The sequence below is a fragment of the Chlorocebus sabaeus genome, chromosome 10 (assembly GCF_047675955.1).
Source record: "Chlorocebus sabaeus isolate Y175 chromosome 10, mChlSab1.0.hap1, whole genome shotgun sequence".
In the NCBI taxonomy this organism is placed as follows: Eukaryota; Metazoa; Chordata; class Mammalia; order Primates; family Cercopithecidae; genus Chlorocebus; species Chlorocebus sabaeus.
In genome coordinates, this window is record NC_132913.1 from 73,114,564 (window position 1) to 73,128,544 (window position 13,981).

At 34.0% G+C, this 13,981-nt stretch overlaps 1 protein-coding gene across 1 annotated transcript in view; it reads left to right on the plus strand.

Moving 5' to 3' along the window:
• The window catches only part of FSIP2 (fibrous sheath interacting protein 2), a 92,793-nt gene that overhangs the window by 20,622 nt on the left and 58,190 nt on the right, over positions 1 to 13,981 (plus strand). Inside the window, exons 10-13 of the mRNA XM_038001871.2 lie at positions 1,593 to 1,702; positions 2,565 to 2,610; positions 3,771 to 3,877; positions 5,150 to 5,213. Of these exons, the coding sequence (XP_037857799.2) occupies positions 1,593 to 1,702; positions 2,565 to 2,610; positions 3,771 to 3,877; positions 5,150 to 5,213 (327 nt within the window). The remainder of the gene's footprint in view (positions 1 to 1,592; positions 1,703 to 2,564; positions 2,611 to 3,770; positions 3,878 to 5,149; positions 5,214 to 13,981) is intronic.

Below are 13,981 nucleotides of genomic sequence, written 5' to 3' on the forward strand. Positions count from 1 at the left end.
CATAATGCATTATCTTTATTACATATTATAATATGTAATATTATTAACATAATATTTTAACATACTTATATTTATTAAAATTATATTATGCATATATATTCACATATATTTATATTACATTATTTATAGTATATGATATATAAGATATTTATAATTATAGTTATAAAAATTATAATTTACTATATTATATAATTATGATTACTATAATATTAACCTAATGGTCAGTATATTATTAATAATATTGTTATATATTATTCACAATATTTATTATTTGTTTTGTTTGTAATTTTTGCATGTTTGCTCATGGGGGAGTTGAACAAATTTTTAATTTATTATAATGCCTTGTAATGATATTTTGTGTCAAAGTGATTCTGATGTCAAAGTATAAGATAGAAAATGTTCACTCTTCTTCAATTTCCTGGGGGAGTTTGTGTAGAATTAGCATAATTTCTTGCTTAAATATTTAGCACAATTCACAGGTGAAGTCTCTTGAGTCTGGAGCTTTTTTGTGGAAAAGTTTAAACCTCGTATTCAATTCCTTTGCTACGGGACTCTTCATATTATCTATTTATTTGTGATGAGACATGATCATTTGGATTTTTCAGATAATTTGTTCCTTGTATATATTTTCAAATTTATTGGCATACATTTTTCATGTAGTTCTTTATTATTTCATTTACTAATTATCTTTAGATTCTATTTTGCTGATTTGTGGCCTTATTTGTTTTCAGCTTATTATTTACTAAATATCTAAATGAACCAGTTTTTTATTTCATTCTTTCTCTCTTTTTTTATGTTTTTTAAAAATTTTACTTTGATCTTTATTTTTCTGCTTACTAAGTTTTGGCAAGGATGTGAAAGAACTGAAACTGTGATGCACTGCTGATTGATATGTAAAATGGTACAACCACTTTGAAAAACTGGTTTGGCTTTTTATTTAAGTTAAACCTGTTTTTACCATGTGACCAGTCATTCAGCTACTAGGTATTTACCCAGTAAAAATGAAAAAAATGTGTTCACACACATCTGTACGTGAAAGTTCATAGAAATTTATTATTTATAAATTTTATTTATAATAAAATAAAATTTATATTTATTTATAATAAAATAATACAAACAAGTAAAATAAATAAATATTTTATTTATTTATAAAAACTGGAAACAATCCAAATGTCCATCAACAGGTAAATGGATAAAAAATTATAGCATAGCCATACAATAGAATTCTTCTCAGAAATAAAAAAGAAAAACAATACTGCTGATATATGCAACAATGTTGTGATAAGTGAAAGAAGCCAGGGAAATATGAAATTCTAGAAAGTGCAAACTAATCTAGAGTTAGTGGTATATATCAGTGTTATTGGAGTATGAGAACAGAGAGATGGATAGATTACAAAGTTTCATGAGAAAACTTCTATGGATAATAGAAATGCTATCTTGAATGCAGTGATGGTTTCACGGTTGGATACATGTTTCAAAGGCAATTAAATAATTAAATAGGTACAATTTATTGTACTTTGATTGTACTTCCCTAAAGTTGTTTAAAAAAAAAAAAAAACTATAGAGTTTCTCTTTCTTTTGTTTACTTTTAGGACATACAGCAAATGCTGCTCATCAAAATAGTTCAAATAATTTTACGAAAAAAAACTCAACTTCTGTTGTTTATCAGGCAGATGTACGGGATAATGGTATAAATCAAAAGGTATACAATTATGCTTTACAGTTTGGTGTTGTATTTATTAATTTATCTACTTAACTTTTATTTCTATGAACTCTCTCCTTCAGCAGCATAGTACTGATTGTTTAGGGATATTGAGTTTTATTCATGAAAACTGATCCATTTTCCTGGCTTTAAAGTGTTGAGTTAGCTTCGTGCTAAACGCACTATGGATTTTAGCAGAAAATAACCCAAACAAATATTTGGCAGTAATATTAATAATGACAGCTTGCATTTATTGATCATATACTATTGACCAGGTGTTGTACTAAGCTAGAATGAAGGAAAACAATAATTGGGTAACGTAAGATAAATATAAGAAGTTGGGTAATACAAGATAAAAAGAAGAATAAGACATAATTGCTCCTCTAAAAGACTCATTGTCTAGTGAGGCAGCAGACACAGAAAAATACTATTCCAATAAAATTATCCTGGAATGATGAATTTTAGTTTGATTCTAAACAGTGTTTTTAATAAGCATTACACTGGTTTGGACTGGGTGTGAATGGATTAGATTGGATTTTTCTGAGACAAACTGAATGAGTCTAAAGTTTTTAGAACCAACCATACATGTATTACCATGCCTTTAGGCAAAATAGGGAAGATTGGGGAAGTAGGTTTATACATTACTACATATTGAACTGAATTTTGGACTAGTTAAATTTGAGATTATATGAAAGGTATCCTAGGAGGTTGATGATATGTATTGTACCTAAACAGTTTTTATGAGTTACAAGATAAAAGAGGGAAAATATCTGTATTCATTGGTTAATTGATAGAAGGCAGAGTCTTTTTTGGAAGTACAGTTACTAATGTAATTTTTTCTCTTTAATGTGGTACCATGTAGAGAGATGGGATGGTATCTAAAAACTCAATTATTTTCGATGATAAAGGTAAGAAAATACACAATAGTTATAATTTTTCTGTTATTAAGTATGCAGTTACAGTTTTATTATATATTTTAAGTTGTTTTATCTGACTATAAAATATGCTTATTCTAAAAAATTAAGGCTGCTATAAATTTTTATGAATATAGATATTGTAATTAGCCCATATATTTGAGTGATTGCTGGATGAGTGTGCCTTTTGGAATTTGCAAAGTGTGGAAAAGATAGGGTCCCTGCTGTGACTGTTTGTACTTACAGATAAAGATGCTGGCATATTGGCTTCAGGAGATTGGAATACAGAGAACTGTCCCCAAGATTGTTTCCATATTTCACTGTCGTTAATTTCTAACAAATGATACATTTTGTTTCTCATTTCTCTTTAAATGAAATATTCATTACCCAATATCTGTGTGCCTTGTTATGTTTATGCAAGTCACTAAATATACTCACATGCATATCTGACATATGCATACGGAAAACATGAGACATCTTCCTCCAGTGGCTAAGGATCACCTCAAATTTAATACGAAGCTCAATAATCATCCTTTTCCCGACCCTTTTATTTCACCCAGGCACAAAATCTAAGTTGCCTTGGACTCTTCCTCTTACATTTTGCACCTGAAAGTTCACACTTTCTGTCTACTCTACTTCCTTAATTTATTTTGATCTTCACTTTTTTCCATTTCCGTTGCTCCTACCCTTGTTTTCTCTATTCTTCACTATTGCAGTAACCTTCCTCCAATTTTATCTTACTCTTGTTAACCCACTATACATTTTTCTGTGAAACAGTCTTCCTAAATCACAGCTTTGTTTATTTCACTATCCAAATGATTTTTCATTGCCTAATTACTGAAATGCAAACAGTTAATTCTAGCAGTGGGCTGTGGTTATAGCAGAAGATTAAGCTGGCATAAAGCATTACATAAGGATTTCAGGCTTGTCTTTGAAGGCAATGGGAACCACTGGAAATTTGTAGGCAGTAAACATCAAAAAAGTCATGTTATTTTTGGAGAATTTCCTTGACTCAAATAAATCCCTGATTGTGTCAATTCTAGCCACTGTGGCAGCTGAGCAGGGAGAATGTTGGAGTAATGCCGTAATTAATATTAACCCTTGTCCCAGCAGTATCAGCTTCTCATATTTAAAGTTATCTCTTCTTTCTCTAGGAGGTATAAATATTTCAGGCCAAGGTTCAATTATTTCAGCTCAGATATCACCCACAAGAAATTTTTCCAGAGTTTCACAGGCATTTTTGGATCCTTCAAAAGAAGAGGTATGTAACAGTTCTTTTACCTCGAATACAAACACAATAAAAGGGATATGATCTTATGGTCATAATTGGTATAAAATGTCATGATTTATGTAACCATACAAAACAACTTTATTCCCTGAAATTAGTCATACAGTAATAACATTTTAATAGCCCTGAACAGTCTGCTTAAATGTAAGCTACAAGATGTTAGTTCATGGTACATATCTGCAGCTTTTAGAGGAGGTATAAAGTTGAACTTCATTGACTAGGCTTGTACAGTAATGATTTAGTACTTTTTGACCAGAGATCAGTTACCTGCTGTTTGAGAGATACCAGCAAAGATTCTGGGTATAGGTTTTGTACATGAAATAGATTTTCTCTGTGGGTTGCCAACTTGTTATAGGAATCAAATATGTATCCTTTGTTTCATTATTAGTATAGTATTAACTAGCTCAACTGCCCTAGGGAGTTAATGTGGTTTGAAATAGATTTCAATAAACTAGAAATTTACTAAATTATTTTTAAAAGAATTCTTCATAACTAGGGTAGAAAGTGACATCATTTTCCATCTCCTAGAATGCATAATAATTGGGACACTAAATTATGTGTAACTCCTAAAATGTAGTATGTTTACCACAATGGGCTTTTCTGTAGTGCAGTTTTATAATAAACATTTGACAAATGTACATCAGGCTTAGTTCACTGTTATACTATATCAATAGCCACATTAAATGCGCTAAGAGTCACAAAACTTTTAACAGCTTTGACATTGGGCATCATATTGGCCAAAATATTATAAAGACTATGCCCTTAACGTAAAAAAAAACTCCTTTAAAAACAGTATCTAAATTTTATTACTGGCCTTTTTAGGGTAACGTGTGCACTAATGACATTGCCATCCATATTAAATCTTAGATTACCATCCATATTAAATCTTAGATGTGTTAGATGAAAGTACAACTATATGCTAAATCCCAAAGTCTCAGCAAATTACCAAATGTGTAGGTGGTTTTAAGTACAACTTTTGATACAACTATGAGCTTTGAATTCTATAAATAATACCTGTAATATAATACATGTTAATAACATATGAATACATATTATACATATAGTATATATTAATACCTATTAATAACATAATAAAAACGTGTGCATTTCTTATAAATTGACATTAAAGAGAAATTCTCAAAATCTTAAATTTCTGTACTATAAATATAGAAATAATAGTTGATGTTTGAGTCCTAAAAATTTTTTTTATGGATCTATTTGTTTTGCTGTTTTTGAATTATGTAGAAGGAGACAAATGCTGATTGGGATGGAAGACCAACCAAGAGATCAAGCTATCTCTGCGAATCAGGTAAATATCAGCAGTAATTATTGAGTAAATCTTGCATTCTATTTATTCTTTCAACTAACATTTATTGAGTTTTTGCTTCATGTTAGATATGGTGCTAAGTTTTAACCATTCAAGGAAAAATGGCACAATTTTTGCTCAGGACTCTTACAGTATACTTAGAAAGATAGTCATGGCCCAGTGTGATAAGAGCAACAAAGGAAGTGGGTATGTGTATAAGCTGGGAAAGTTATGGGAAAGAGAATGCATAGGCCTATCTAGGGTAATCACAGAAGCCTTTATAATTTAGAAAGACTGTGTTGAGACATGAAGGATCAGAAGGAATTTCCTATTTTCTTTTTGTTATTTTTATTGTTAGTACTAATGTTAACAACCAAAATTTGAAAAAAAAATTGAAGTCATTGTACTCATATCCTTATACTTACTGTTTTCTGGTTTTACAGCAGCTTCTCTCCCACATCACTACTTTATTAAGGTATAGTGGATAATTTAAAATTGTATATATTGACAGTACAGATGGTCCCTAACTTGTAATGGTTCAATTTAGGGTTTTTCAACTTTACTGTCTGTTTATTGGGGTATTAAATGCATTCTCAGCTTACAATATTTTTGACTCACACTTGGCTAATCAAGATGTAACACCATCCTAAGACAAAGAGAATCATATACAACTTGACATGTGTATATACAGTGAAATACTCACCACAAGCAAGCTAATTAACATATCCTCACTTCATATAGTTACTATTTGTGTGTGGTGGTGGAAGAACACTTAAAAGCTACTATCTTAGCAGTTTTTAGTGACACAATATTGTTAACTATAGTCACATTGTTGTACATTAGATCTTCCACACTTATTTATCTCATGTATCCTCCTCCCCATAACTCCTGGTAACCACCATTCTATTCCCTGTTCCTATGACCCTGACATTTTTATATTACACATATAAATCATGCCGTTTTTGTCTTTCTGCATTTGGCTTATTTCACTTAGCATGATGTTCTCCAGGTTCTTTGATGTTGTCACAAATGGCAGGATTTCCTTTGTCTGAAAGGCTAAATAGTATTGTATCTTTCTATCTGTCTGTCTGTGTATCTGTGTTTATTTATATATCTACTTAGATAGACAGATAGATCTGTCTCTTGGTATATATCAGATCTTCTTTATCCCCTCATCTGTTGATATACATTTGTTTCTATATATTAGCTATTGTGAATAATGCTGCAGTAAACACGGGAGTGCAGATATCTCTTCAACATACTGATTTCATTTCCTTTGGATATGTACCCAGAAGTCGAATTGCTAGATCATAAGGTAATTGTTGAGGAACCTTCATACTGTTTTCCACAATGTCTGTACAAATTTACGTTTCTACCAACAATATGCAAGGATTTGTTTTTCTTCATAATCTTGCCAACGCTTGTTGTCTTTTACATTTTTGATAATAGGCATTCTAAGAGATGTGAAGTGGTATATCATTGTGGTTTTGATTGTATTTCCCTGAGATTAGTCATGTTGAGCATCCTTTCATATACTTTTTGTTTATTTCTATGCCTTTGTTTGATAAATGTATTTAAGTCTGTTCATGTATTTTGCTCATTATTTTTAATATATATTATTTTACTATTGAGTTGTTTCAGTTTTTTATATACTTGGGATAACAACACCTTATCAGATATGTGGTTTACAGATATTTTATACAATTCTGTAGGTTGCTTTCTCACTCTGTTGATTGTTTTACAGCAATGCAAAAACTTTTACATTTGATGCAATCTCGTTTTTCTATTTTTGCTTTTATTGCCTATGCTTTTAGTGCCATATCCAAACATTTATTGCCTAGATCAACATCAAGAAGATTTGTATGTTTTCTCTTACAGTTTTATGCCTTAAGGCCTTACGTTTATATCTTTAATTCATTTTTTGTTGTTTTTTGTATATGATGTGAGGTAAGGGTCCAATTTAATTCTTCTGCCTGTGAACATACCGTTTTCTCAACAATATTTATTGAAAATAATTATCTTTCCCTATTGTTTCTTTTTTATGTTATTTTTAATTGGCATACAGTTGTTTTCTATGTTTATGTTGTTTTATTTTATTTTTAATGGGCAAATAGTTATTTTCTTTATTAAGAAAATCTTTTATTTTAGGCTGAGTGGTACATGTGCAAGTTTGTTTTACAGGTAAACTTATGTCATGAGGGTTTGTTGTACAGATCATTTCATCACCCTGGTACTAAGCCTAGTACTAGTACTCAATCATTATTTTTTCTGATCCTCTCCCTCCTCCCACCCTCTACCACAGTGTGGCCTCAGTGTCCTTGTTCCCCTCTTTGTGTCCATGTGTTCTCATCATTTAGTTTCCACTTATAAGTGATAACACGTGGATTTTGTTTTCTGTTCCTGTGTTAGTTTGCTAGGGAAAATGGCCTCCAGCTCCATCCATGTTCCTGCAGAAGACATGATCTAATTCTTTTCTGTGGCTGCATAGTATTCCATGGTATATATGTGCCATATTTTAAAAAATCTAGTCTACCATTAATGAACATTTAGGTTGATTCCGTGCCTTTGCTATTGTGAGTAATGTGCTGCAATGAACATACACACGCATGTGTCTTTATGATAGAATGGTGTATGTTCCTTTGGATATATAGCCAGTAATGGGATTGCAGGGTCAAATAGTAGTTCTGTTTTTAGCTCTTTGATGAATCATCACACTACTTTCCACAGTGATTGAATTAATTTACAATCCCACCAACAATGTATAAATGTTCCCTTTTCTCTGCAACCTTGCCAGCATCTGTTATTTTTTCTTTTTAATACTAACCATCCTGACTGGTGCAAGATGGTATCTCATTGTGATTTTGATTTGCATTTATCTAATGATCAGTGAAATTGAGCTTTTAAAATATGCTGCTGACTGTATGTTTATCTTCTTTTGAAAAGTGTCTGTTCATATCCTTTGCCCTCTTTTTAATGGGATCTTTTTTTTTTTCTTGTAAATTTGTTTAAGTTACTTACAAATGCTGAATATTAGACTCTTGCCACATGCATAGTTTGCAAATATTTTTTCCCATTTTGTAGGTTGTTTGTTTACTGTGCTACTAGTTTCTTTTGCTGTGCAGAAGCTCTTTAGTTTCAGTAGACCCCATTTGTCAATTTTTGCCTTTGTTGCAATTGGTTTTGGCATCTTCCTCATGAAACCTTCGCCAGTTCCTGTGTCCAGAATGGTATTGCCTCCATTGTCTTCCATGGTTTTAATAAATCGGGTTTTACATTTCAGTCTTTAATCCATCTTGTGCTGATTTCTGTATAGGAGGGGCCCAGTTTCGATCTTCTGCATATGGCTAGCCAGTTATTCCAGAACCATTTATTGAATAGGGAATCCTTTCCCCATTGCTTGTTTTTGTCAGCTTTGTTGACGGTCAGATGGTTGCAGGCCTATGTATCTATTTTTGTACCAATACCATGCTGATTTGGTTACTGTAGACCTGTAGTATAGTTTGAAGTCAGGTAGCTTGATGCCTCCTGCTTTGTTCTTTTTGTTTAGGATTGCCCTGGCTATTCAGGCTCTTTTTTTTTTTTTTTTTTTTTTTTTGGTTCCATATAAATTTTAAAATAATGTTTTCTTGTTCTGTGAAGAATGCCATTGGTAGTTTGATAGGAATGGCATTGAATCTGTAAATTGCTTTGGGCAGCGTGGTCATTTTAACAATATTAATTCTTCCTATCTATTAGCATAGCATCTTTTTCTATTTGTATCATCTCTGGTTTCTTTGAGCAGTGTTTTGTAATTCTCAGTTAAGAGATCTTGCACCTCCCTGGTTAGTAGTATTTCTTCAGTATTTCATTCATTTTGTGGCTGTTGTGAATGACATTGCATTCCTGATTTGACTTCTGACAGGCTATACATGCATGGTACCAGAATTGCTTCTGCTGAGGGCCTCAGGAAGCTTCCACTCATGGTAGAAGGTGAAGGGGAAGCAGGCTTATCATATGTTGAAAAAGCAGCAGTGGGTGGGTGCCACACTTTTAATCTGAACTCAGAATGAGAACTCACTGTTTATTATGAAGTGGGCACAAAGTCATTTATGGGGAATCCATTCCCATGACCAAAACACCTCCCATCAGGCCCCACCTCCAATATCAGGGATTATACTTCAACATGAAATATTGAGGAGACAAAACATCCAAACCATATCATTCTGCCACTGGCCACCAAATCTCATGTATGTTTTATACTGCAAAATACAATCATCCCTTCCCAATAGTCCCCCCAAATCTTAACTTATTCCAGCATTAATTCAATAAAAAGTCCAAGGTCCAAAATTTAATTTGAGACTTAAGGTATGTTGCCTTCACTTATGAGCTTGTGAGTTCAAAAACATGTTATTACTCTCAAGATACTACGGTGGTACAGGCATTGGGGAGACATTTCCATTCCAAGAGGGAGAAAACAGCCAAAATAAAGGGGTGACGTGCCCCATGCAAGTCTAAAACCTAGCAGTGCCAACATTAAATCTCAAAGCTCCAAAATAATCTTCCTTGATTCCATCTCTCTCATCCTGGGCACACTAAAAAAAGGGTGTGGGCTCCCAAGGCATTAGTCATCCCCACTACTGTGGCTTTTCAGGGTGGAGCCCCCATGGCTTCTGTCACTGATTTGAGTCTAATGCCTGCTTCTTTTCCATGCTGAGGTGTCAAGCTGTTGGTGGCTGTACCATGCTGGGATCTGGAGTGCAGTGGTCCTATTCCCACAGTTCCACTAGGTAGTGCCCAGTGAGGACTCAGTGTGAGTGCTTCAATCCCATATTTCCCATTGGCACTGCCCTACTAGAGTCTCTCTGCAGGGACTTCAGTCCTGCAGCAGGCTTCTGCCTGGGCAACCTGCCTTTCTCATACATACTCTGAAATCTATGTGGAGCTGCCAAGCCTCCTTCACTCTTGTATTCTGTAAGCCTGCAGACTAAACAGCACATAGAACCTGGCAAGGCTTATGCCTTGCAATGTCCACAGTGGCATCCCAAACTGCACCTGGGGCCTTTGAGCTGAGGCTGGAGCTGGAGTGGCCAGGATGTGAGCAGCAGTGTCTTGAGGCTGAGCAGAGGAGCAGGTTCCTGGGTCTGGCCTCTAAAACCATTCTTTCCTCCTAGGCCTCTGGGCCTATGATGGGAGGGTCTTTCCCAAAGATTTCTGAAATGCCTTCAAGGGCTTTTTTCCATTGTCTTGGTTGTTAACACTTGGCCCCCTTTTAGTCATGCTAATCTCTCTATAAGTGATTGGTCCACAACCTGCTTGTATTTCTGTCTTGAAAACACCCTTTCCTTTTCTATCACAAAGAAAGTTTGTGAACTTTACAAATTTTTACACTTTGCTTCTTTTTTAAATATAAGTTCCACCTTTAACTCATTTCTTTGCTCCAATATCTGATTATAGGTTGTTAGAAGTAGCCACATCATTTCTTGAACGCTTTGTTGCTTAGAAATTTGTTCTGCCAAATACTCTAAGACATCACTCTTTAAGTTCAACCTTCGATAAATGCCCAGGGCATGGACACAATGCAGTCAAGCTCTTTGCTAAGGCATTGCTTCTGATGAGAGCTTCAGAAAGCTTCCATTCATGGCAGAAGGTGAAGTAGGGGAGCAGGCATATCATTTGGTAAGAAAGCAGAACTCTTTTAAACAGCCAGTTCTCATGTGAACTCAGCACAAGAACTCATTCATTACTGCTGTAAGGAGGGCACCGAGTCATTCATGAGGGATCTGCACCCATGATCCAAACACTTCCCACTAGGCCTCACCTTCAACACTGGGGGATTACATTTCAAACTGATATTTGAAGGGATAAAACATCCAAACCATATCAGTGAGTTTGTACTTTTGTGTGTTTTCATAATGGTGAATATCACTTGAGTTTCGAATTTTTTTGAGCTTTTCTTTTTTCCCCTCCCCTCCCCTCCCTCCCCTTCCCTCCTCTCCTCTCCTCTTCTCTTTTTCTTTTCCTTTCTTTTCTTTTGTTTTTGTTTTTTTCCTTTTCTTTTTCAGATCCAGCTCTGTCACCCAGGCTAGAGTGCAGTGGCGTGATCTCAGCTCACTGTAATCTCCACATCCTTGACTCAAGCCATCTTCCCACCTCAGCTTCTGAAATAGCTGAGACTACAGACACATGCCACCACACCAGCGAGGTTTTGTATTTTTTTGGTATACAGATGGGGTTTTGTCATGTTGCCCAGGCTGTTCTCAAACTCCTGGGCTCAAAGCAATCCATCTGCCTCAACCTCCCAAAGTGCTGGGATTACAAGCATGATCCAACATGCCAGGCCCAGAGCATTTCTTATAGGACCAGTTTAGTGGTGATGAATTCCCTCGGTATTTGCTTGTTTGGGAAAAACTTTATTTCTCCTTAATTTGTGAAGCTTAATCTTGTTAAAGATAGAATTTTTGGCCTGTAGAATTTCTATATTTCTATATTATATATATGTACACACTATATATATATATATGTATGTATGTATGTATTGTATGTATGTATTTTCTTTCAAAACTTTGAATATTTTGTGTCATTCTTTTCTGGCCTATAAGGTTTCTGCTGAGAAATCTGCTGTTATTCTAATGAGATTTTCTTTGTAAGTGACTAGATGCTTTTCTCTAGCTGATTTTATAATTTATTCTTTCACTTTGACTGTAGTCTGGGATCCCAATTTTAACATATATTAGATCACCTGATACTTTCCTGCAGGTTACTGAGGCTCTCTTAACTACTTATAAATCTTTTAAAAATACACATGCTGCAGTTTGTATAATTTCTAATGCTGGCTGGGCGCGGTGGCTCAAGCCTGTAATCCCAGCACTTTGGGAGGCCGAGACGGGCGGATCACGAGGTCAGAAGATCGAGACCATCCTGGCTAACACGGTGAAACCCCGTCTCTACTAAAACTACAAAAAAACTAGCCGGGCGAGGTGGCGGGCGCCTGTAGTCCCAGCTACTCGGGAGGCTGAGGCAGGAGAATGGCATGAACCCGGGAGGCGGAGCTTGCAGTGAGCTGAGATCCGGCCACTGCACTCCAGCCTGGTCGACAGAGCAAGACTCAATCTCAAAAAAAAAAAAAAAAAAAAAATTTCTAATGCTATGTCTTTGAGATTATTTTATTTGTCTGTAGTGTCAAATCACACCAGTAAGTTTTTAATCTCAGAAAATGAGTTATTTTACAAGTTCTATTGGCCCTTTTTATATCTTAACATCTCTCCCCCTCATTAAATGTTTCTAAGGTCTATCCTATTAATTCTGTCATCTCTACTATTTCTCAATCTATTTCCGTTGACTAATATTTTTTCTAGTTATGTCTCTTCTTTTCTTGTTTCTGTCCATGGCTGACATATTTTATTGCATACCAGACAGTTTTATTGCTATGCTATTGTCGAGTTTTGTCTGCTTTCAAAAATTGAAGAATTTTGTTTTAACAGGTTTATGTATGATTGTGATTTTTTAAGGCTTATATTTAAATGTTGTTATGGGACGTATAATGTCAATTTTACTTTATGGATCCTTCAGTTCTCCTAAATGGAGATTAATTTTCTGGAGTCTCTATAAGATGTGCTAGACATTCTACCAAGTCCCTCCTCTCTTACTAGTCAGTTAGGAAATATTTTCCAGTTTTGTGTGAAATTGAGACTTATTCTTTTCACACCTCCACAGTAATATTTTTTTCTACAAGAAGTTGTCATTGGCCTGGGTATCATACTAGATTGTGCAACTTAATGTAGAGCTAAAATCTCAACAGGGTGCCATTTTAGAAGCATGGACTTCTTCCTGTATATAATGCCATATTTTCCTGGTACTATTCTCCATAGTTTGTAGCTGTCTTAGCTTTTTTAAATCTCTGTATAATTTCTAACTCCTCAAATTAGTTAAGCCACCATAGTATGTTATTGCTTGGAAAGTGTCTTTAGTTAATAATATGTGGTAATTTAAAACTTCACTTTATCCCTTTGTGCAGAGAGTACATTATTGTGATTCCTGTTCTCCATATGTAAAAAGATTATTCATATAGTCTAATTTTCTGATTGATTATGGTAAGAAGGCTGGTCAAGTGTCAGTTATTCTATTATGACTGCAAACCATCAAGCAGGATTTTTAACTACTGAAGGAGCTATTATATATGTATTTTTTAACTACATGGTTCAAATTTTTCTACAGTTGTCTCATTTAAGATGTTTTTATTTATAAGTAGGCTTGATCTCTTCTTTATCATTCTTTTTCCTGTCTGAAAATAAAGTTGTACTAATTTTGTAAAGAGAATGAGAAAATTTCCACCATTTTATTCCCCAGAATGTTCAATGTAACATTTAATAATCTGTTCTTTAAAGTTTATGTAAAATGTAGCAGTTAATATTTGCATCCTATTAACTGTTTCTCCTTTGCATTTTTATGGTGATTACCTTTTCAAGTTTGCCATCTTTCCTTAGTCAATTTTGTTAGATTGTATTTTGCTAGGAAATTATGAATTAGACTCATTGGCCTAGAGATGCATGTAGTTATTATTTCAATAATTCTAATTTCTCCTAATTTTGTATTTACATTATCTAACACTGACTAGTCTTTTCTTTCTTATTTCCTTTATTAGCAGTTTCAGAAGCAGCTTTCTTCTTCCTTAGCATTTTCAGTTCAAATTTTTAATTCACTATTTACTTGGGTTTCTTTTTTTAAAATTTTAATGTCTATTTTAGTCCTTTTAAATTATGTTCTCGTTCTTTTAACATTTCTTTGAATGAATA